Source organism: Nicotiana tomentosiformis, chromosome 11 (assembly GCF_000390325.3).
Source record: "Nicotiana tomentosiformis chromosome 11, ASM39032v3, whole genome shotgun sequence".
In the NCBI taxonomy this organism is placed as follows: domain Eukaryota; kingdom Viridiplantae; phylum Streptophyta; class Magnoliopsida; order Solanales; family Solanaceae; genus Nicotiana; species Nicotiana tomentosiformis.
In genome coordinates, this window is record NC_090822.1 from 109,470,480 (window position 1) to 109,494,660 (window position 24,181).

The 24,181-nt window shown below is 36.4% G+C and overlaps 2 protein-coding genes across 2 annotated transcripts; one reads left to right on the plus strand and one right to left on the minus strand.

Moving 5' to 3' along the window:
* Positions 1 to 5,102: 5,102 nt before the first annotated feature.
* Positions 5,103 to 8,320, minus strand: LOC104084940 (ABC transporter I family member 10). Its single transcript, XM_009588902.4, has 6 exons — positions 8,159 to 8,320; positions 7,900 to 8,074; positions 7,701 to 7,787; positions 6,099 to 6,224; positions 5,884 to 6,006; positions 5,103 to 5,434 (listed from the first exon to the last, which is right to left on the minus strand). Exons 1-6 carry the CDS (start codon positions 8,224 to 8,226, stop codon positions 5,225 to 5,227), a joined length of 789 nt encoding a protein of 262 aa, XP_009587197.1. The 5' UTR covers positions 8,227 to 8,320; the 3' UTR covers positions 5,103 to 5,224.
* Positions 8,321 to 10,412: 2,092 nt separating this feature from the next.
* Positions 10,413 to 11,534, plus strand: LOC104084941 (uncharacterized). Its single transcript, XM_009588903.1, has 3 exons — positions 10,413 to 11,030; positions 11,207 to 11,261; positions 11,392 to 11,534. Exons 1-3 carry the CDS (start codon positions 10,413 to 10,415, stop codon positions 11,532 to 11,534), a joined length of 816 nt encoding a protein of 271 aa, XP_009587198.1.
* Positions 11,535 to 24,181: the final 12,647 nt, after the last annotated feature.

The following is a 24,181-nucleotide window of genomic DNA, read 5'->3' on the forward strand; positions in this document are numbered from 1 at the left end:
CCTGATTAAATGTACTTTCTTTTGTTTCTTCCCGAGGTCGTTTAGATCCTTCACCAATCCTTCCTTTTTATACGGGTATATATTTTTAAAGAATTCAGCATTATCTGATTCTATAACCGTATTATTATGAATATCAGGATTTTCTGATTTATGAACCAGAAATCGATATACTTTACTATTGGTCGCATATCCTATGAAAACACAATCAATGATTTTCGGTCCTATTTTTACTCTTTTGGGTTTAGGAACTTGCACTTTTGCCAAACACCCCCACACTTTAAAATAATTCAAGTTGGGCTTCATTCCTTTCCATTTTTTTTATATGGAATGGATTGTGTTTTGCTATGGGGTACTCAATTTAGTATCCGGTTAGCCGTAAGAACGGCTTCCCCCCACAAGTTCTGTGGCAAACCAGAACTTATCAACAATGCATTCATCATCTCCTTTAATGAACGATTCTTTCTTTCCGCAATCCCATTGGATTGGGGCGTGTAAGGGGTCGTTGTTTGATGAATTATTCCATATTCTAAACATATTTCTTCAAAAGGAGATTCATATTCGCCACCCCTATCACTTCTTATCATTTTAATTTTCTTGTTAAGTTGCGTTTCAACTTCATTTTTGTATTGTCCGAATGTATCTATTGCTTCATCTTTACTATTAAGTAAGTAAACATAGCAATATCGAGTACTGTCGTCAATAAAAGTTATGAAATACTTCTTTCCACCGCGAGATGGTATTGACTTCATGTTGCAAATATCTGTGTGAATTAAGTCTAAAGGATTTGAATTCCTTTCAACTGACTTATAAGGATGTTTAACATACTTAGATTCCACACATATTTGACATTTTGATTTGTCGCATTCAAGCATAGGCAATACTTCCAAATTAATCATTTTTCGCAAGGTTTTGTAATTGACATGACCCAAACGTATATGCCATAATTCATTTGACTCAAATAAGTAAGAAGAAGCTGAAATTTTATTATTATTCTCAATAACCATTACATTCAGCTTGAAAAGGCCCTCGGTGAGGTAACCTTTTTCCTACAAATATTTCATTCTTACTTATTACAACCTTATCGGATACAAAAACACACTTAAACTCATTCTTAACAAGAAGTCCAGCAGAGACTAAGTTCTTTCTAATCTCGGGAACATGAAGGACGTTGTTCAAGGTCACCACCTTACCAGAAGTCATTTTCATAAATATCTTTCTAGATCATTCAATTTTGGCCGTTGCAGAATTTCCCATAGAAAGCGTCTCTTCGGGTCCAACAAGAGCATATATAGCAAACACTTCTCTAACAGCACAAACATGGTGAGTGGCTCCAGAATCAATCCACCGCTCCTTAGGATTTCCCACCAGGTTGCATTCAGAAAGCATAGCACACAAGTCATCGATATCTTCGTGCTTTTCAACCATGTTTTCTTGACCCTTCTTCTTGTCTTTCTTTGGAGCACGACAATCTGCAGATCTGTGTCCAGCTTTTTCACAATTGTAGCAATTTCCGTTGAACCGCTTCTTGCTTGTGTTGCTTTTCGGTCCATAAGACTTCTTCCTCTTTCTATCCTCAACAATGTTTGCTCCCATTATTGTTGAGTTTCCACGGCCTTTCTTTTCAACAGCTTTGTTGTCCTCTTCAATTCTCAACCGAACAATGAGATCTTCAAGGGACATCTCCTTTCGTTTGTGTTTCAAGTAGTTTTTGAAGTCCTTCCACAAAGGAGGCAACTTCTCAATCATTGCAGCAACTTTGAACGCTTTATTGATGACAAGACCTTCAGCAAAAATTGTGTTAGTAGAAACAATATAATTAATACTTTCAACATTAGTATTAATTTGACTTATACCTTCACCAAGGAGATCGTGAATAATCACTTGAAATTCTTGGACTTGGGTAATAACAGACTTGCTATCTACCATTTTATAGTCCAAAACTTTAGCGGCAACAAATATCTTTAACCCGACATCTTCCGTTTTGTATTTCCTTTCAAGCGCTATCCATAGTTGTTTTGACGTCTCCATATTACTATAGACGTTATACAGATCGTCCTCTAGTTCGCCAAGAATGTAATTCTTGCATAGAAAATCAAAATGCTTCCACACTCGGTCACGAGAAAACATTCATTTTCTGGAGTTTCGTCGGGCAAAACAAGAACATCTTCCTTAATGAATTTCTGCAGACTTAAAGTCGTCAAGTAGAAGAACATCTTCTGCTGCCAGCGCTTGAAATCAATCCCGAAAAATTTTTCGGATTTTTCTGCGGGTGCCAATGCCGGTGTTGTTCGGCTTGTCGATGCATTGGCAGTCACCATAGGAACAGTCTGGTTCCCGTTGTCATTCATCATTTCTGTAAAAGAATGACACAAACAAACGTTAAAATCACATAGATTTTAATCTCCACTGGAGTAGAAAACCGCACAGGTTTTAGTCTCCAGAAATAGTGAGTATAACACAAATACAGAAAATATTAAATTCCTTAAGCTTGTTATTGAACTGTATTTGTAAAATAATTCTGGAGAAGATAAAATATCATATAAACAGAAATATAAACGAAACAGAATTTAATCTGAGCCCACTGAATTCACAGTGTTTCCTTAACGAATTTAATCCCCTCCTAGTACCCAAGGTTGTGGATTATTTCCTCCCAGGATAGAACGAATTACACACTGGTGTAGCGATACTTCAAACACTTTTGTTTCAGCGAACACAAAGATCGGTAGCAAATCACACTTACTGTTGCTTTGTTTGTATCCAAAACAATGCAGAAGAAAGGAGGAGAAGTCAGAAATTCGTATGAAAAATCTGAGAGAATGAACTGGTATTTATAGCCAATGTTGAGCTCAAACTTAAGAGGTGCAACTCTTCAAATCCGAAGAGGTGCCAACTGTTTCTTCAAATCTGAAGAGGTGCAAACTGTTCTTCAAATCCGAAGAGGACTCTGTTAATATTTACTATTAACAAATAAATTTGGTCCAAAAAATTAATCAATCAATTGACCGAAGCCGAAGCCGAGCGAGCGAGCGACGACGACGACGACGACGCAAGGCTTGCCTTCTTCTTAACTTTTTAAGAGCTAGAAGAAGTGCAATTGTATATATACCCATCAAAATCTTTTCCTCTTCCAATATGGGACAATATCCCTTTGTCAAGGAGGGAAACTCAAATATTTTAAATTTCCATCTATTTCTCATTCACCCTCTATTAAGCTACATTTAAGCTTTAAAACCCAATAATTTTAAGCTACATTTAAGCTTAAAAACCCAACAGCTTTAACCAAAATTTAGATATTATAGTAGAGATTGACAAAGTAGTTTAGGTTATACTAAATGAAACTTTTTCTCTTTAATTATATTTTTACTACATGTGAGCTTAACCATTTTCTATATGGTCCAGACTAGTTAATATTTGTTTTTAGAAAATTACACACATTTCCTTATGGGTAAGCCCTCAATTTCTCTGCTCTTTTGGTCCATAATTCAGTACACCTCTCAGCACCGAACTTAGAAAAGGTTGCGAGAAAACTTGCTGATTCAGTCAAAGCTGAAGACTATAGCTTACCTAACTGTAGATTAATTCGGTTAAGCAAAATCTCTAAACTGATTTTAAAACAGATTAAATTCAATACTTAAGGAATTATATTTACCAACAGCCACATCGCACCAAAATCTTCAGACGAGGCCCAACATAGAACTTAAATTTTAACAGAAAAAGATACCATCTTTTATCTAAAAGTATACACCGTAATATATAACATAATTAAATCTAATGTAACCAACAATATTTTGCATGAGTTTGAAATTGAAACATGACAATTATTTATAGACAAGACTTGGATTTATTAGAAATTATAAACACAACCAAATTCTTCAATTACTTCTTGCAACATCAGATAAAATTAGTGAAGTTTAGGTTTCCAATTAGCCTCCTCCTGAGTATTCCCAACATTATTTTCAGTGATAGTAGCAGTCTCGTGCACAAGATATCCACTCGCGATAGGAGTCTTCTTTACAACATTACCAAAACGATTATTAATCATCTTAGAAGCCTCTTGAATGCCACTGACACGAGTTTGAGCTGTGGTAGTAGCAAAACAAAGGAAGACGACAAAGATGGCTACTCTGATTTCTTTATCCATGGAGACTATAATTTGTATGTCAAATTATACAATATAGAGGATTGTTCTTATATGCACATTATATAGGAATTTTGAGAGAAAGGAGTCAATTATAGAATTGTTCTATATGCCTTTTGCAATACAAAATCCATTCACTTTTCGACAATATTTGCATCCTTGAGCAACAATAGTTCACCTAAGCAATTTCGAGAGAAAGTGTCCATTGTAGATTTGGTTGTATGTGCCTTCTCTAAAGCAAAATCCAATCACTATTGGACAATCTTGAATCCTTGATCAGCATTAGTAAAAATAATGTCAAATTATCCCGTGTGATCAGAACAAAAAATTAATCACACAAATTCAGCTAAGGTTTTTTTTTTGGAAAATTTCCGACATCGCTAAACTTTTAAAGTAAAATAAACTGTGTTAGGCAAAGTATTGTTCACTGCCCAAACCAACTATATCGGTTTGGATTAGTTCGGTTTTGTCGGGGTTTTCGAATTTTTTTGTTATATGAATATTATTTCAATCTTACTTTGTTAAAACTATAGATAAAGTTTTGATAAGTGAATATATGTTTACAAAAAATTTGAAAAAATTGACAAACATATGATCTATTAAAATATTCTTATGGGAGAATAATTTTAGTAACAAATGATAGTTATGTTCTTAGTCGTCTAACAATAATTTTTCGTTGACGTAAGTTTTCAAGGTTACCCGAATTTAATAATTAAATATAAAACTCAATATGATACCGAAATAATGATATGTTCTATTTAATTTTTAAATTGTCGAAATACCATTTCAAGTTCGAAAAAGATATGATGGAAATTAGGGTGGAGAATGTTGGAAAAAAAAATTGAAAAATGTTTTCCCTTCTTTTGATAGGGAAAATGAGTTCATGAGGAAAACGTTTTCCAAAACATGGAAAAATTGAAAAACATTTTCCGTCGTACCAAACACACCCTTAGTCCTTCAAATATTTGACCTGAAAAGGAACTACATCTTGCATACTTGAGATGGGGAGAAAAGAAATGTAACATAGTATTTGCTCCCTGGAAAGCATCATAATACACTCCTTTATGATGCTTGAGGCAAAAGTGGTTACAAATTTATTTGGTTTACATAAGATGTCAGTTTATTTTGAATGAAATTCCTTATACTAGTTGCATCACCCTGCCGGACAATTCTTCCATCTTCCATGTAAACTGCACCATCTGCAAACTCTAATTCTTCCAAACGATGGGTCACCCACAAAGCTGTAATTTCTTTAGATGTATCCATGGAGTTTCTCACTGCTTTTATTACTCCAATCTAGCAAAAGTTGAAAGAGATAAAGAAATTCATCTATTATTCCAATCCAGATTAGTATAGTCGTACTAGCTTTCCACATATTTGACACTAAGAGGATGCTACCTCTCTCTGTTCAACATGAGACAAAGTTTCGAATTTGGGAACATCTGCTGTACTTGGGACTTCACTGAACAATAATTTTGAGCAGTTTCAGTTCAAGAAAATGCCATTTAAGATCGTTTTGTTGGACAGTTTCAACAGTTGAATAGCAGGCTAACAGGATTGAGGCGACCAACTAGCATTGAATAGCAGTGTTTTTGTCATCTGATACCAGTCTTTATCTATTTCATTCACTTACTCATTCCGGCAAGGGCATGCAGTTTTTCCATTGGTAGGTCATGCATGTGATTTGCATAACAAGTGAAAGATTAGATGCTACAAAGTGACATAAAAGTTGTATCAGATTATACCTGATCAGTTTCATCCAAAAAAGTAGTCAGTTCATCAAGTAACAAAACTTTGCAAGCTTCCGCCAAAGCACCAGCAGTAGCAACCCTTTGTTTTTGACCACCACTAAGAGTGTGAACTGGTTTCTGCATTGCGTAAACAAAAGCACAGGCGTGAGAGCAGCTCCGTATTATATTGACCTGTTAGGAACCCCGGAAATCATATCTGAAGAACATACTTTCAAATACTCAGACATCCCAACTGCATCCAAAGCTCTTGCCACCCTAGTCCTAATCGCACTTGGTTTTAAGTTCAATTTACCAAGACCAAAAGCAACATCAGCTTCCACTGTAGGCATCACGACCTGTAAGCACAAGAAATAAAGAACCCATACATTTAAGAGTGAAGAGCAGAATAACTTTCTTAATACGTGGCCGTGGAAAGTCCACTTCATATCAAAGCCAGCTTGTAGGTTTAGGTATAAAACAAACTAATAAAACCATCCAGTCATCCAGCCAAACTAAGAAAACACGTAAAAGGCAAACTTAGCTCCCTGCTTTTGCCATACCAAGCACATCATCTGTTTCACAGAGACCTCGTGAATTCATCATAGCAAAAGCAAATGAGGCTATGTTATAGAGGCCTTGTACATTACCGCACAAAAGGAAAATGGATCAATAAGAGAAATTCTATAGGTACGCACTCTGTGGAATCATAAATCCAAGTCAAGAATAAAATGCAGAGCTTGGAATAATGACAGACACGTGCGCTATTGAATGACTCATGAGTGCAATGCCAACATGATGTGGCCTTTGCTACCACATATCCTAGAGGTTTTCCAAAGCTGTATAAACTGCACCATCTACCCAAAGTAATGGTCATACACAGTTACAGATTTAACCAGAATTCGTGTAGAAACTAAAGAATTTTTTCAGATTCTGCCAACTATAGATCTACAATAGAAGTTCTATGAAGACATATTAGTCCTTAAGACGCAAAGAGCTGGAAAAAAAAACTCGGAAATAATAGTTTTTGCCAAATCTAAACTCGATTGAGAAATAGTTCAAGCGAAGAAAGAAACTCAAAAGCTTAATTACATTAATTGGATTGTTATGAAGTGGAGTTGATCTCTCTAATTTGGAATTAAGCTTATACAAGATTAAGCGTTTAATCTTCTGTTGTCCCATTATGATTTACATTCTTATTTTTTTCTATAACAGCAGCACCAGAGCCACCTTATGCACACCTCGACAGTTTCACCAGGTACATGTTACCTTGCACCAGCATAGTAACTCTAGCCTATAAGGCTTACGCAGATGGAAAAAAATCACCAAACTCTTTTTGTCTCGGGGAGGATTTGAACCCTTCTCTCTCATGGTTTTCACCCAATTATCGACGTTAGGAAACACCCTCGGTGCCCCTTATGATATACATTCTTTTGCAGTTGTTCCATGAAATTCCAAGCCTCAATTATTAAAAGAAACCTATTTTATTGTTTAAAATGTCGGATTGAGACGAGTATAAATGGACCGCCATGGATAGTGAGGATTCATATAGGTGAACCCAACTAGATTGGAATTGAGGTGTAGTAGTAGTTATTATTGCTGCGATAAGTATCTCAAGTCTCAAGTTTTAGACCATAAATCTCACAATACATCCGCTATCAACAATTTAAAAGTCATCAACACAATAGGGGATTGCAAACATTCTTGCTTAACCGTCCATTTTAATCCACAAAAGACGGCCACAAATCTGAACATGACAGAGGATTAGGCAGCATTGCCATCTAATGATAAATAAAAATGATAAAAATGGAAACTTTTGAGCTCAGTAGACACACCTGATGATCAGGGTTCTGATACACAAAGCTCCTTGGCCTCTCCACATACAAGAATCCATCATTTGGACTCAATAAACCTGCTAATATCTGGGATAATTTCACCCCAAAAAGAACAAAACCCAAATCCCTTAATGCTAACCAGCTTTGCTAGAAAATACAAAATTTTGCACAGTTTACATAAACAATTTAGAGAGTTTGCCTTTAAAAGGGTTGATTTTCCACAGCCATTGGGTCCAAGAAGCATCCAGAATTGTCCAGAGGGAATTTTCAGTGAGCAATCCTTGAGAATTGGAAGTACTTTCCCTTGTCTGGAGACAACTGAATAGCTAAGGTTTTGAGCGTCAATTGCAAAGCTGTCAGCTGTTGCGACATTTCTACAAACACAAAGTAAGCAAATTATGGTATGATAGAAATCGAGTATGCCGAAAAATAGGAAAATGTGGAGAAACAGAGTTTGCCTGGGGGAGTGGGAGTAAATGGGTGGCAATTGCAGAGCTGAAGCTCGGACACAAACGGACTGTATCATTTTTACCCCAAAAAAAAAAAAAGCTCGGATGCAACCTTTACTTGGGTTTGTCTTTGGATTATGAATAACTCTTTTTATTTATGTCTTTGTTTCACTTGGCACAAAATTTAAAATGAAAATAAAACTTTTGAATTTTATCCTCTTAAATTAAACATGTGATTAACTCGTGGTAGAGTTAAAATTTTAAATTAAATAATTTAAAATATAAAGAAATAGATATATAAAAGTTTGTGTTGTGAATTTATTATCTACTATATATAGAAATAAATTTGATCATTATATGCAAAGGAAGTTCATCCTTTTGCTCCCCTAGCACCGCCCATATGTATAACATACTAAATATAACCTTTGAATTTTTGTAGTTTCAAACACGTCATTATTTATATAAATAAGTATCATTACTTATAAAATAAAAATATTTTTTTTAAAAAAAGTAAGAAACATAAATTGAAAATGATTGGAAAATAAATAAGATTGACTGATTGAGTAAGTTTTCAAGAGACGTTCAAAACAAATACTCCATTTATCTTAATTTATAGGCAAAATACATAAATATCTCATTAAACTTGTTCAAAAATATGTTTGAACACTCTAATTAAACGGGTATTCTTTTACCCCCTAAACACATTGCAAGTGAATTTTGTTCCACCCTCCGTGACCTCATACCAATTAAAGACTAACGAGTGCGAGCCACGCTCTTTCTTGTGATGCCACGTCATTAATGAACTCAAACCCTTTTAATGATCTGGTCCATTACTTAAAAGCCCACCCGATTAAAATACCCGACCCGCTATCTTTTATTTTATATCCTAGACTAAATTACCCTACCTCATTTCTCTTTAAACAAAACGAGAAAAGGGCTGATGAAGTCAAAACTTAGTGTCGATTTTCCCCCAAATCTCGTCGATTAGAGTGTAGATATCGAAGTTCGTTGGCTTCTCTTGTAGGTTATTCTTGTTTTCTTTAATCCTTTGTCGATTTTGAAGTGTAAAAAAATATTTACGGGCATTTTTCTTGTTTACTGATTTCAGTTCGAAGAAATGGCTTTTGAGCTCGTTACAGTGAGGATGTTCCATGGAGGTCAGTTACAACAATATCCTATCAACTACGAAGGAGGTATTATGACAGAGTACTTTGATATTGATATTGACAGATTTTCGTATTTTGAGTTTGTAGACTATGTGAAAGAAAATGGGTATAATTGTGAAACATGTGACATTTATGTGAGACCGCCTAATTCTAGCACTTTGGTAAAAAAAATTAGCAGATAGGGATATTATGGGTATTGTGCTTCTATTAAAAAATGGGAATAAATTTGAAATGTGTGTGTCCCACTTTGTTTATGAAGCATTAGTAGTCCCTCCAGCTATTGAATATGTAAGCCATGTGTGTGGGGAATCTAGTGTGTCTTTTGATCAAGAGATAAAATCAAAGTGTTGAGGGCAGTGAAGGTGTAGGGTTTGAAGAACCACAAAATAATGTCTCTGTTGCTGATAATGTGCCTGGTGGGGATGAGAGTGGTCCTTCTAATCTTGATTATACTCCATTAGTTGAAACTGATGTAGAAAGCAGTGACCATAGTACAAATTTAGAAATTGAAGAGCTGTTTGAGGAAGGGGAGAAGAATATGGTAGTGATGTTGATGAGGAGTATAGGAATTTAAGAGAAGAGAGGGAAAAGGTGCATAGAAGGAAGAGAAAAGAGAAAGAGGTTCAAACTAGACATGCCAAGTTAGGTAAAAAAGGTCCAGATGTAGGATATGATGAGTATGCAGCTAGGAAGAAGACATCTTTAGAAGGTAAGATTGCTGGAGATGAGCCATATTATCCCTCAGTTGAAGCTGCTAGTTTTGAAACAGATCCTGATGAAACTGCTTATGATGAAGGTGAAGATGAAGTCCAACAACCAGTAAGAGCAAGAAGAAATCAACAAAATGGGGTTATCTTTGGTCCTAGTTGTAAGTTAATTGTTTGGGAAACTAGACTTTCTTTTGAGAGTTAAAGAAAAACCTTGATCACATAGAGAAAATAGGAGATAAAATAGTTAAGGACCTGTTATACTATAACAAAGAGAGGTGGTGCAAGGTATATTTCAAGTATTTCAGCAATTGTGACAGTGTTGACAACAATATGGCTTAAACTTTCAATTCTTGGATATTGGGGCCAAGCCACAAGACAATCATCATAATGCTTGAAGAGATCAGGGTGAAGATGATGATAAGAATAGCACAAATGAGGGATTTCTGTAATACTTGGATCAGTGACATTTCTCCAATGGCACTGAAGGTGTTGCAGGAGAACACATCAAAATCAATAAAATGTGTGGTGCACTGGAATAGTCAATATAATTATGAAGTGAAGGAAGGACACACCAGTAAGCATATAGTAAATCTGAACAAGCTAACCTGCACTTGTAGAGCTTGGATGCTGAAGGGTATACCATGTGCTCATGTTGTAGCTGCTATCCATTTCAAGAAATTGGAGCCAGTTAACTACATTGCATATTGGTACCATAGGGAGACTTATATGAAGACCTACATTCACTTTCTTCAGCATGTACAAAATATGGAGATGTGGCCACAATCACAACACCCTTCAGTTATACCACCAGAAGTAAGAGTAATGCTTGGCAGGCCCAAGAAAGTGAGAAGGAAGGAACCAACTGAAAACAAAATCGGAAAGCTTTCCAAAAGAGGTACTCAAATAACCTACAACAACTGTCATGCTAAAGGCCATAACAAGAAAGGTTGTCAGAAGGCTACACAAGGTACTGCAAGATCAGCTGGTGGTGCAAAGTCATCAAGTGTTGGTTCTTCATCAATACCTTCAGTTTAAAGTGTACCAAAAACAAGAACAGGAACAGGAAGAGGAAGACCAAGAGGTTCAACAAAACAGGCAATTACTCTGAAGTTACTTCTATAGACTGCACTTTTGTAGGTTTGTTTTATGTTTAACCTCTTAATAATTTGAACTTTTTATAGGATATTGCTACTGGTATAGGAAGAGGGACACCCTATAAAAGGCCAAGAATGGTTGGTATGAGAATTCTACAAACAGAAAGTGGACCTTCCATCTATAATGTAAGCATATGATGTCAACTATAACTATAAACTCATTTTGATAAAACTTGGATGTAAACTAACTAAGTTTTTTTCTGTGAATATAGCCTGGATGTCAACTGTGCCTATAAACTCTGCAGTAGTGACTGGAGATATTGGACACAAATCAAGAACAGGGGTGAAATGGAAAGGGAAAGAAGCTATCACCTTAAGGAATCTTCAACATATTCAAGCTAAGAAAAGAATGTAGACAAGTTCAAAGGCATCTGAAAGAGTTCGTTTGAGCCAAACAAGTTCATCAGCACCACAATCAACTGCCCAGTAGATATTAGAACTTCATTATTTTTGTTTGCCTTTTGGCAGTTGGTATATGTAAAGACAATATGAATTTCTATTTTGCAATGACTGAAAGTTTCTAAGTCTATGGTATTATGTGCAGTAATGACTGCTGAATTGTAGGTCTATTTATTGAAAATGATATGCAACAATGAATGCAATTTTGTTAAGTCAGTTTCTGTATTTTTCTGTTTAAGTCTGTTTTCTGCAATATGCAGCAGTTACTGTAGATTTGTAGGTCTGTTTACTAAAAATGATATGCAATAATGACTGCAATTTTGTTAAGTCAGTTTTTCTGTTTTTCTGTTTAAGTCTGCTGGAAAGTTGTTAATCTGTCTTTCTGCATAAATATGTTGTTAATATGCAACAGTGACTGCAAAGTTATTAATCTATTTTTCTACATAATTATATTGTTAATATGCAGCAGTGACTGTAGATTTCTAAGTCAATATAAAGCGTGGATTTGTAACAGACATATTGCCAATTTTCACAGCACAAACTATATCAACAAGGTGCATTATATTACAACAAAAGTTACACCAATTTTTTATAAAATATGCTACAATTTTGTTAAGCAACTCTAAAGATACTACTGCCACAACAGATCCCAAGGTAAATTTATTGAATGATTCTTCACATATACTAGATGAAACCAATAGCTTATAGCTATTACACATCCACACAATACAAAAAATCAAAGTATTTTCTTCTTAATCTTGGACTTAACCAAAGTGATCCTCCACTTCTTCTTCCTTCCTTTCATCTTCTCAATCTCTCCCTTCAACTTCTCCAATTGCATCTCTATCTTTCTTTCTACTTATTTTTTTTCTAGGCTTATCAACACTTTCATACACTTCTAATGTACTTTCAAGTTCACCAATTTTCTCCACCAGTTTATGAATAATAAATTTTGATCTTGGATCAATTTCTACATCTCTTCAATGCCAAAAATTACAAGATCTTGGACCCTACAATGATGAAACATAAAGAATTAATTAAAGGTTAATCAGTGAAAGCTTCAACTAATTTACAAAAATAAAACTTATCTTATAGTATGGTCACACTCAATATCTTCTACCGGGTACTGAGGGGTCCTAGCAGTCATTATCGGCAGCACATAACCATGGTTGTAGCACACTTCTTCATTCAACCCAGGATCATCATCTTCCATATAAAGCCTAGCCAAGTTAGTTGACTGCATTGTCAACTAAGCCCTAAATTAAGATGAACCCCTCAAATAAAAAGAAATTCAAAACACTCAATAAGCCTTAAAATTATATTAACCAAAAGATTATAGAGAATAATAAGGTTTTGATTCAGATAAAAGGATTCGAAATTATAGGTCTTGGCCAGAATTTATGAGTAATTGAAGGAGAGAAGATTTAGGATTTTTGAAGAAGAGAAGAAGAATTGGATCGGATAATTAGAGATTTTACCACTGGGTGTCCTTATAAAGTAAGTCTCTTTTACCGCTGGGTCTTTTTATTTTAAAATAATTTTTTTAATTTATTTTATCCGTTAATTTTACTGTAAAATACGCTCACAAATTAAATGTTTCCACGCGCTGGGTCTGGGGTCATGGAGGATGGAACAAAATTCACTTACAATGTGCTTAGGAGGGTAAAAGAACACTCATTTAGTTAAAGTGTTCAAATATATTTTTTGGACAAGTTTAATGGGGTCTTTATGTATTTTGCCTAATTTATATGTCTTGCTTTTCGCCAGGAAGTATGATATTTCCTTAATCACAAGATTCAAATAGGTTGAATACATAGACAGACCCCTAAACTTGTCCTTTTTTTTTACCTAGACACTTAAACTCACCACATGACCTATTGAGCACTCAATCTTTATTTAGATTGTGCCAATTAGACACAAGAAGCTGACATGGCACAAAAGGTGAATTTCACCTATTTTGAGTGTGTTTACATTAAAAAAAGAGAGCTAAAATGGTCTTCTTCTTCACATTGAAGCCAACCGCACATTAAATTTGCTCAAGCTCCTTTCATTCACCAAAACAAATACATAATAGAAACCCAACACAAAGTTTTATAGAGAACTTTACGAACACCCAACAATAAAGAAAAACAAATCCATACTCAGCTTTAGGAAGAAGAAAAGAAAAATGCATACCCAGCTTCTAGAAGAAGAATTTTCAGCTCATCGCACTATTTTAATTTTCGTTTTACTTTTATGATTATTGAAGAATTTTTTTGTTATTCTCTTTGGGGCTAGTGAGGTGAGGTCGTTGGTGTATTCCAAAATATAACTCTTACTTTCATTATAATAGATCCAGAAGCTTTTTTCTTAATTAGCTGTTAGATATTCCATAACAGATTCGGTGTTGTTCATCGTGTAAAAAATGAGATTTTGTCCAGAAATCTATAGAACTTGGCCATAACAGAGGAATGAGATCAGCAAGGATGATCTCCGATCTGGTCTAACAGAGGAAGGTCTTAAAAAAGAAAAGAAGTTAGTGTGGGGAAGAAGACCAACAAAGAGAGAGAAAAAAGCTAGTGTAAACTAACAGAAGAAAGCCATAAATTAATGGAGATGGAAGAAGAAAGTGTATGTGTGGAGTATATTGTTTTTCTATTTTAATGCTCAAAAGTTAAAAAGAGCCACATGTTCAATTTTCATTGGCTTGTTACAACATCAGCCGAGAGTGAGCTACACGCATATTATTTTCTCAACTGTTCCAACTTGTCGTGAGTGAGCTACACACATCTTGTTTTCTCAATTGTTCCAAGTTGTCGTGTCTAATTGGCACACTCTAAATAGAGATTGAGTGCTCAATAGGTCACGGGGTAAGTTTAAGTGTGTAGGTGGAAAAAAGGGACAAGTTTAGGGGTTTGTCTATACTTGTTAATCGGGCCCGGTACTGTAGCGTGGGTGTCACGACCCCAAATTCCCTCTGTAGGATGTCGTGATGGAACCTAGTCTCTAAGACTAGGTAAGCCTATCAATGCGGAATAATAATAAATATCTGAAATAAATAAACTACAATTCAAACAATTTCAACTCCCAAAACCCCTGTAAAAATAAGTCACAAGCTTCTAAGAATTTATTCTCAATGTCTCTATATGTCAAGGTCTAAATAAAATATAAGGAAGCAATATAAAATGATAGAAGGGGACTCCGGAGTCTGCAGACGCTGACAGATATACCTCGAAGTCTCCGTGCACAGGTAACTCACTAACGTCTAGGCTGGTAAAATATACCTGGATCTGCATAAAAAGAAGTGCAGAACAGAGTATGAGTACACCACAGCGGTACCCAGTAAGTGCCAAGCCTAACCTCGGTAGAGTAGTGACGAGGTCAGGTTAGGCCCTACTGGAATATAATAATGGCATGGTAAAATATTTATCAATGTAGTAAAATAAAATAATATTGGAAATGAATTAAATAGTATGTCACATTTAATGACACCAAATAATTGCAAATAATATCTCATGAAATCAAAACAGAATTTCCTTCAACTTTATGAAAATCACAACAATTAATCGAAAGCAACTATGGCCATAAATCAATATCAACAAGGGCACTACCGAGGTACCGCCTCGTAGTCCCAAGTTATAAATAATTTCACAATATCTCATTTCCTTATATCACCGCGGGAGCCTTTACAATTTATTTAAAGAAAATACTTTTTTTCGAAATAGCATCCCGCGTTTTAGCCACCCTTATCACACCGCATGACTTCTAGTAGTTCCCCTACTAGCCACGCGTATCAAGCCACCCTTATCTCACCGCATGCGTTTCAACACCCACACCTTATATCACCGCATGCATATCAATATCACAATTTGCACCTCAAGTGCTCAAATAATTTAACTTGCCAAAATAATTCAACAACAATATTTTTTCACAATAAAGAGCTCACGGCTCATGCCAAAATAAATCATCAATAATAATTTTCCACAATAAAGAGCTCACGGCTCATGTCAAAATAATTCATCAATAATATTTTTCCACAATAAAGAGCTCACGGCTCATGTCAACGGCTCATGTCAAAACAATTCAATAATAATATTCTTCCACAATAAAGAGCTCACGGCTCATGTCAAAATAATTCAACAATAATATTCTTTCACAATAAAGAGCTCACGACTCCCTCACAATGAGTATAAAAATATTCAGGAGTAAATAATTTAGGAAAATAATATTTTAAAATCTTTACTACGTTGCTTCAATATCAAGTTTAAAAATATCAAATACTTCATATTAATAATATTTAATTTAAAAAAAATCAACCTTCAAATAATGCACAGAATAAAAGAAACCAAGTTTCAACTAAACATGTAAAACAATTAGTAAGAAAAGATCAAACAAATTTGAAGTATATATCGCAGATCAATGATAAAGAATATAACAAGATAAAATAATTTAATAAATGCGCAACAGTGATCTACACAATTTAAAAATATAATCTTTCGCAATTAGCCCGTGTACACACTCGTCACCTCGTGTACACAACTTTCAACATATTTCAATAATCATATTAATATCAATTCTAGGGGAAATTTCTCCCACACATGGTTAGACAAGTCACTTACCTCGACTTGCTCCAATTTAATCAAGTATTATGCTTTTTCCTTGAATTTTTTACTCCGATCGACTCGTATCTAGTCATAATTAATTCGATACAGTCAACAAAAATTATAGTAATTAATTTTATAAGAAAATATTATATTTTCATTAAAATCTGAAATTAGCTCAAAATTTACCTCGAAATCCGGCGAAACTTACAAAATCCGACAACGTATTCAATTACGAGTCCACCCATATCAATTTTACCAAAATCCGATAACAACTCGACCTCCAAATCTTAAATTTTCGTTTTTATAAGATTTTACAAAAAACTTGATTTCTTCCATTTAAATCCGAAATTAATGATGAATATGACCATGGATTTATGAAATATAATCACATTTGGATATAGGACACTTACCCAAGTTGAAGTCTTGAAGAAATCCTCAAAATCGCCCAAGAACCGTGCTCCAAAACTCCAAAACGAAATGAAGGAAATGACCATTTTTGGTCCTTAAGTTTCTGCCCCAAAAACACTATTCCGGTCGCTAAAAGTCCAATCCCGTCGCTAAAAGTGTCATATCTGGTCGCTAAAGGTGCACACCAGGACTATTTACACCAGCAATTTTATTTCACTAAAAAGGCTCTAACTCCATCATACGAAATCAGAATTCGACGATTCTTATTCCTATGAGTCACAAATAAAACTACGAACCCATTCGTTCAATCGAAACTCAATTCGGAGCTCATTTTCTCAATGTGATACCAAATTCGCTCGTTAAACAATTAACTCATATTTCGCGCTTAAAACTCAATCGTGACTTGATGAAATTAGACCAAACTTTCCAGATCACTCCTATAATTCATTATCAAAATGTCAAAAGTCTCAAAATCGAATTTCGATCTCTAGAACTAAAAATAAACTTTTGGATCATTACATGCTTATGTTGAAAACATCAAACTCTTCCTCGACAGCCTGTAGTGTATCAATCATAACTTCTAATACTCAACTCCAACTGCCAAACGGTTTAAAGTTCTGCAAACTAGATACAAAGTACTACAACTTTCATGTTTTTCTCATTGCCCAACTTCTTATAGATTGCGAGATATAAGCTCCCAAAGTCAGCCCTGTGCAGCAGAAATTTCTGGCGATGCACACTGCTGTAGCTAAAATCTGCAGTACCAGCTTCAGTCAATCGATCATAACATTTTGTATAAATGTCTGAATGATAAATGGTTTATTATTCTAGAAACTAGAATCAAAGAGCTACAACTTTCATGTTTTGATAATGTTCAGATTCCTTATAGATTTTGAGATATAAGCTTCCAAAGTCAGCTCTGCGATTGCACCGGTTGCTGTCCAAAAATAGCTTCTGCAGCAGAAATATTCCAGTAGTTCCTTTTTGTCCGAAATCCATTTTGTCAACCTTTCGAAATCCACCCGAGGCCCTCGGGACCTTAACCAAATATACCAACATGTCCCAAAATACAATATGAACTTAGTTGAGGCTTCAAACCTTGCCGAAATTACGAATCGTGCATCGAATCGAATTATGAGTTTTCAAATCTTCCAACTTCTATATTTTGCGCCGAAACATAACAAATCAATTCCGATTGACCTCAAATTTTGCACACAAGTCATAAATGACATAATGGATTTATGAAAATTTTCAGAATCGGATTTTGACCCCGATATCAAAAAGTGAACCCCTCGGACAAACTTTCCAAAAATTCAACTTTCGGCATTTTAAGCCTAATTCCACTACGGACTTCCAAATAAAATTTTGATCACGCTCCTAAGTTCAAAATCACCATACGGAGCTGTTGGAAACATCAAAATTCTATTCCGGGGTCATTTGCATATAATTTGACATCCGGTCACTATTTGAACTTAAACTTTTAATTTTTCATCTAAATTCCATATCTCGGGCTAAGGACCTCGGAATTTAATTTCGGGCATATGCCTAAGTCCCAAATCACGATACGGACCTACCAAAACTATCAAAATACTGATCCGAGTCTGTTTGCTCAAAATGTTGACCAAAGTCAACTCAATTGAGTTTTAAAGCTCTAATTCACATTTTTATTCATTTTTCACGTGAAAACTTTCCGAAAAATTTTACGGACTGCGCACGCAAGTCGAGGAATGATAAATAGTGCTTTTCAAGGTCTTAGAATAAAAAATTAATTATTAAATTTAAAGATGACATTTTGGGTCATTACATTCTCCACCTCTAAAACAAACGTTCGTCCTCGAACGAAGTTAGAAAAAGTACCTAAGCTGGTGAATAAGTGTGGATAACAGTTGTGCATATCATGCTCGGTCTCCCAAGTCACCTCCTCGACCGGATGACCCCTCCACTGAACCTTCACGGAAGCAATATTCTTTGACCTGAGCTTTCGAACATGCCTATCCAAAATAGCCATTGGTTCCTCAACATAAGATAGATTCTTGTCCAACTGAACCGAACTGAAGTCTAACACATGAGACAGATCGCCGTGATATTTTCGAAGCATGGAAACATGGAATACCGGATGACCGGCAAAGAGATTAGGTGGTAGTGCAAGTTTGTAAGCCACCTCACCAACTCTCTCAAGAATCTCAAAAGGCCCAATATACCTAGCGCTCAAATTGCTCACCAACCATGAATACAACATCACGAACCTTCCGATTCGCATAACTCTTTTGTCTAGATTGGGCTGTACGAAGTCAATCCTGAATCAACTTAACCTTTTCCAAGGCATCCTGAACCAAGTTTGTACCTAATAGCCTAGCCTCGCCCGATTCGAACCAACCCACTGGGGACTGGCACCACCTACCATACAAGGCCTCGTACGGAGCCATCTGAATGCTTGACTGGCAACTGTTGTTGTAAGCAAACTCCGCAAGTAGTAAGAAATGATCCCAAGCACCCCCAAAATCTATCACACACGCACGAAACATATCCTCCAGTATCTGAATAGTGCGTTCGGACTGCCCGTCCGTCTGAGGGTAAAATGTTGTATTCAACTCTACCCGAGTACCCAACTCACGTTGTACTGCCCTCCAGAACCGTAATGTAAACTTCATACCCCGGTTAGAGATGATAGATACCGGTATGCCATGAAATGTGACAATCTCGTGAATATAGATTCGAACCAACTGCTCGAAAGAGTAGGTAGTCATCATAGGATTGCAATGAGCTGACTTTGTCAATCTATCCATAATCACCCAAGCTGCATGGGACTTCCTCTGAGTCCGTGAGAGTCCAACAACGAAATCCATAGTGATCCTCTCCTATTTCCATTCTAGAATCACTAACTTCTGAAGCAATCCACTTGGTCGTTAATGCTCATATTTCACTTGTTGATAATTTAGACACCGAGCTACATACTCCACTATATTTTTCTTTATCTTCCTCCACTAATAATGTTGCCTCAAGTCCTGCTACATCTTCGCAGTACCCGGATATATGAAGTACCGCGAACTGTGAGCCTCATGGAGAATCAATTCATGAAAACCATCTACATTAGGCACACATAGCCTGCCCTGCATCCGTAATATATCGTCATCTCCAATTGCGACTTCTTTGGCATCATCGTGCTGAACTGTATCCTTAAGGACAAGCAAATGGGGGTCATCATACTGACACTCCCTGATACGATCATAAAGAGAAGACTGAGAAACCACACAAGCCAAAACTCGACTCGGTTCGGAAATATCCAATCTGACAAACTGGTTGGCCAAGGCCTGAATATCCAAGGCCAAAGGCCTCTCTGCTACCGGTAAATATGCTAAGCTGCCCAAACTCTCCGCCTTACGACTCAAGGCATCGGCCACTACATTGGCCTTCCTAAGATGATAGAGAATGGTGATATAATAATCCTTAAGCAACTCCAACCATCTTCGCTGCCGCAAATTAAGATCCTTCTGTTTAAACAGATGTTGTAGACTTCGGTGATCGATGTAGACCTCACAATGGACATCGTACAAATAATGCCGCCAAATTCTTCAAGGCACGAACAATAGCTGCTAACTCAAGGTCGTGGACTAAAAAAAAAATCCCATGTACCTTTAACTGTCTGGATGCATAGGCAATCACCCTACCGCCTTGTATCAACATCGCGCCGAGACCAATACGCGACGCGTCATAATACACAGTATAAAACCTTGAATATGTAAGTAATACCAACGCGTGTGTCGGAGTCAAAGTGATCTTGAGCTTCTGAAAGCTTAACTCACACTCGTCTGACCCTGTAAATGGGGCACCCTCTTGGATCAATTTGGTCTTAATAGTTGTTCATCATCAATTACAGAATCGTCATTTGACCTCATGTTAACAAAAATCTCGTTGCAAACCTTCACAATACTGATAACTAGATGCGAGGCATGAAGACTTCATAATTATTTACCCAAATTAACGAGTCACATTTAATGCCACCTAGGCGGGCACCTACCTCGCAGGTTAAAAATTAATAATTACAACACGAATTTGACAACTATGCACAGAGAATTTCATATAAGAATTTTCAAATAAGCCTAACAGGCATGACTCCCTATTAGTACTATAGTACAAATTTAATTTCACAAGGGAGAACTTAAACACAAGAATTTTCCTCACAAGGATCTCGTCCTTATATAACTTCCACCACAGCTCGTAGCCCGGTTTAAACATATCAATTTACATAAAAATGTGAGGATCTCGTCCTCAGTTCTAAATCACAAGTAATATGCACATCGTGCCAATTGAAAATTTCCATTTTCTCCTTTTAAATAATTTCGGTTACACCAAATCACAATATATAATGAACCCCACACCGGTAGGGCATATAATTCATAATTTGCAATTAATTATTCGGAATTTACATCAAGATTTACCGAAATGAGTAACAGAAAGCCACATTTAGCCTCGCAGCTCTTATTAGTGACCAACGCAAAATGATAGGCATAGTTATCTCCATAAAATCTCCCAACAGGGGTAAACACATAAGTAGATTATAGAATTATGAAGCTCACTCATAAGTGGAGCACAATAGGAAGACTTGTTTCGATATTGAGAACCGAATCAACTTAAGAAAATTATTCCTTTATATTAAATCGAGGTCGTACCTGTAACGACACCATCTGATGTAGGGACCTCCGCCATACCGTAAAACAAATATATCAATGGCTGGGTCTCCACCTCTAGGACACCTTTTACCCGTCTGTCCTCCACCCCTAACTGGTCGTGTGGGTGGTGTAGTAACTTCAATGGGGCACGTAGCCTGAGTGCTTTGATGAAATAGTCTCTCCCGAGTTTTTGACAATTTTTCTCATGATGTGCCTAGTATCACCGTATTCATAACAACCCTTTTGCGGGTTAAGCTGCTCATATTGAGTCTGTGCCAGATAACTGGAATAACCATTGTATAAACTCATGTCGGTGGTGCATTAAAAGAACTTAATGGAGCACCCCGAGTAATCTGATGTGCGGACTGGGCTGGCCGGCTGCCCGAGCCCCCGCCATAATGATTTATACTTATAGAGTAGAATCCACTGAATCCCCCAGAACCTCGAGACGTCTTGGTTTCCATAGTTTCCTTTTTCCTCACACCGAACACATTCTAATATCTTGGTAATTTGTATAACTAGCAGATATGAAGTATCAGCTTGTAGCTCCCGAGTCGTACAAAATTTTACGATCATAATTGAGTCCTTTAATGAGTTAGTGGACTCGCCCGCTGGCCGTAGGAAGCAAAGTAGGAGTATGACAGGCTAACTTGTTGAATTTGATGGCATATTCTGACACCGTCAATGATGACCTGACGCAACCGTTCATACCCTATGCGCCACGTATTACGGAGAGTCCAGGAAAAAAACTCTTTCAAAAGTGTTTCTGAGAACTGAGCCAAGTAGGCGGTGTTGCATTGGCTGGTATGCCCTCTTCATAGGCTTTCCACGAACACCGGTGGAGAATTATCTCTCCCAAGGCAAATTTCTTCTTTTGTTATGCTGACTCAACACTGTTGAGCTGACCAATTTTCTAACATACTCTTAGATTCTTCTTTGGGGTAACCCTTACCCCTATTTATACACAACTATCACAAAAGTAGAGCTCCATACAGATAAATCTTGTCACGAACCACATAGTCCAGACTCTCGTCAACAGGTTTACTTCCTCCGAAGCACCCCAAAATCCGCAACCGTGACGTCCACGTTGAGTAGACCTTCTATAAATTTTGAGTTATTTCTATAACTCCTTTGGTATTGAAGTATAGGATTGTTAAGGAGGCGGACATATCGCAAGCCCCAACCTTATCCTCTATGAAATCTCAGGTCTTAAACATGTGTAAATTTTAGGGAACCTTTCAGTACCACATATATACATTTCAGGCCCAAAACTGATATAATATATGACCCCGCAATCCACCCATTGATAGTGGACGGCGTGAAGTCATAGGTCACAACGTCCGATGATCCACAATAATAATCTTCACAGCTTGTATAAATCAACCAGACGCCAACGTCCGTTGCACCCCCACATGATTCACTAGGTGATCTCTTAATACGTCCGCATCTTCAGTCGGAACCACACGTTGAGCCAATGTTTGAGCATCTCTGACTCCCTTATAGTCCATTTAAGGCATCACGAACCGTCGACGCACAACTGATACCGAGTGCGCAATGTCATACATGAGTGGATACAAAGGAATATAAGATATATGTTTCAAGCTAAATCAATGTCGCACGATAAGGAGTCAAAGAAGTGAATATTTCCTAACAGTTCCATAGCCTCCCGAAGATAAGTACAAACGTCTCCGTACCGATTCACAAGACTCTACTAAACCTGCTTGTGACTCATAACACCTATGAACTTAGTGCTCTGATACTAACTTGTCACGACCCCAAATTCCCTCCGTAGTATGTCGTGATGGCACCTAGTCTCTAAGACTAGGTAAGCCTATCAATGCGGAATAATAATAAATATCTGAAATAAATAAACTACAATTCAAACAATTTTAACTCCCAAAACCCGGTAGAAATAAGTCACAAGATTCTAAGAATTTATTCTCAATGTCGTATATGTCAAGGTCTAAATAAAATATAAGGAAGCAATATAAAATGATAGAAGGGGACTCCGGAGTCTGCGGACGCTGGCAGATATACCTCGAAGTCTCTGTGCGCAGGTAACTCACTAACATCTAGGCTGGTAAAATATACCTGGATCTGCACAAAAAGATGTGAAGAAGCGTAGTATGAGTACACCACAGCGATACCCATTAAGTGTCAAACCTAACCTCGGTAGAGTAGTGACGAGGTCAGGTAAGGCCCTACTGGAATATAATAATAGCATGGTAAAATGTTTATCAATGTAGTAAAATAAAATGATATTGGAAATGAATTAAATAGTATGTCACATTTAATGACACCAAATAATTGCAAATAATATCTCATGGAATCAAAACAGAATTTTCTTCAACTTTATAAAAATCACAACAATTAATCGAAAGCAACTATGGCCATAAATCAATATCAACAAGGGCACTACCGAGGTACCGCCTCGTAGTCCCAAGTTATAAATAATTTTACAATATCTCATTTCCTTATATCACCGCGGGAGCCTTCACAATTTATTTAAAGAAAATATTTTTTCCCGAAATAGCATCCCGCGTTTTAGCCACCCTTATCACACCGCATGACTTCTAGTAGTTCCCCTACTAGCCACGCGTATCAAGCCACCCTTATCTCACCGCATGCGTTTCAACACCCAGACCTTATATCACCGCATGCGTATCAATATCACAATTTGCACCTCAAGTGCTCAAATAATTTAACTTGCCAAAATAATTCAACAACAATATTTTTTCACAATAAAGAGCTCACGGCTCATGCCAAAATAAATCATCAATAATAGTTTTCCACAATAAAGAGATCACGGTTCATGTCAAAATAATTCATCAATAATATTTTTCTACAATAAAGAGCTCACGGCTCATGTCAAAATAATTCAACAATAATATTTTTCCACAATAAAGAGTTCACGGCTCATGTCAAAATAATTCAACAATAAT

What these genes read in the sequence shown, in the direction of transcription:
- LOC104084940 (XM_009588902.4), bottom strand. Translation starts at nt 8,226, where the DNA reads ATGATACAGTCCGTTTGTGTCCGAGCTTCAGCTCTGCAATTGCCACCC. An exon ending in ATCAGAACCCTGATCATCAG is followed by an intron (nt 6,225 to 7,700) that starts GTGTGTCTACTG and finishes TTGTGCTTACAG; the next exon opens with GTCGTGATGCCTACAGTGGA. An exon ending in TTTTGGATGAAACTGATCAG is followed by an intron (nt 5,435 to 5,883) that starts GTATAATCTGAT and finishes AACTTTTGCTAG; the next exon opens with ATTGGAGTAATAAAAGCAGT.
- LOC104084941 (XM_009588903.1), top strand. Translation starts at nt 10,413, where the DNA reads ATGCTTGAAGAGATCAGGGTGAAGATGATGATAAGAATAGCACAAATG. An exon ending in GTGGTGCAAAGTCATCAAGT is followed by an intron (nt 11,031 to 11,206) that starts GTTGGTTCTTCA and finishes AACTTTTTATAG; the next exon opens with GATATTGCTACTGGTATAGG. An exon ending in TAAAAGGCCAAGAATGGTTG is followed by an intron (nt 11,262 to 11,391) that starts GTATGAGAATTC and finishes CTGTGAATATAG; the next exon opens with CCTGGATGTCAACTGTGCCT.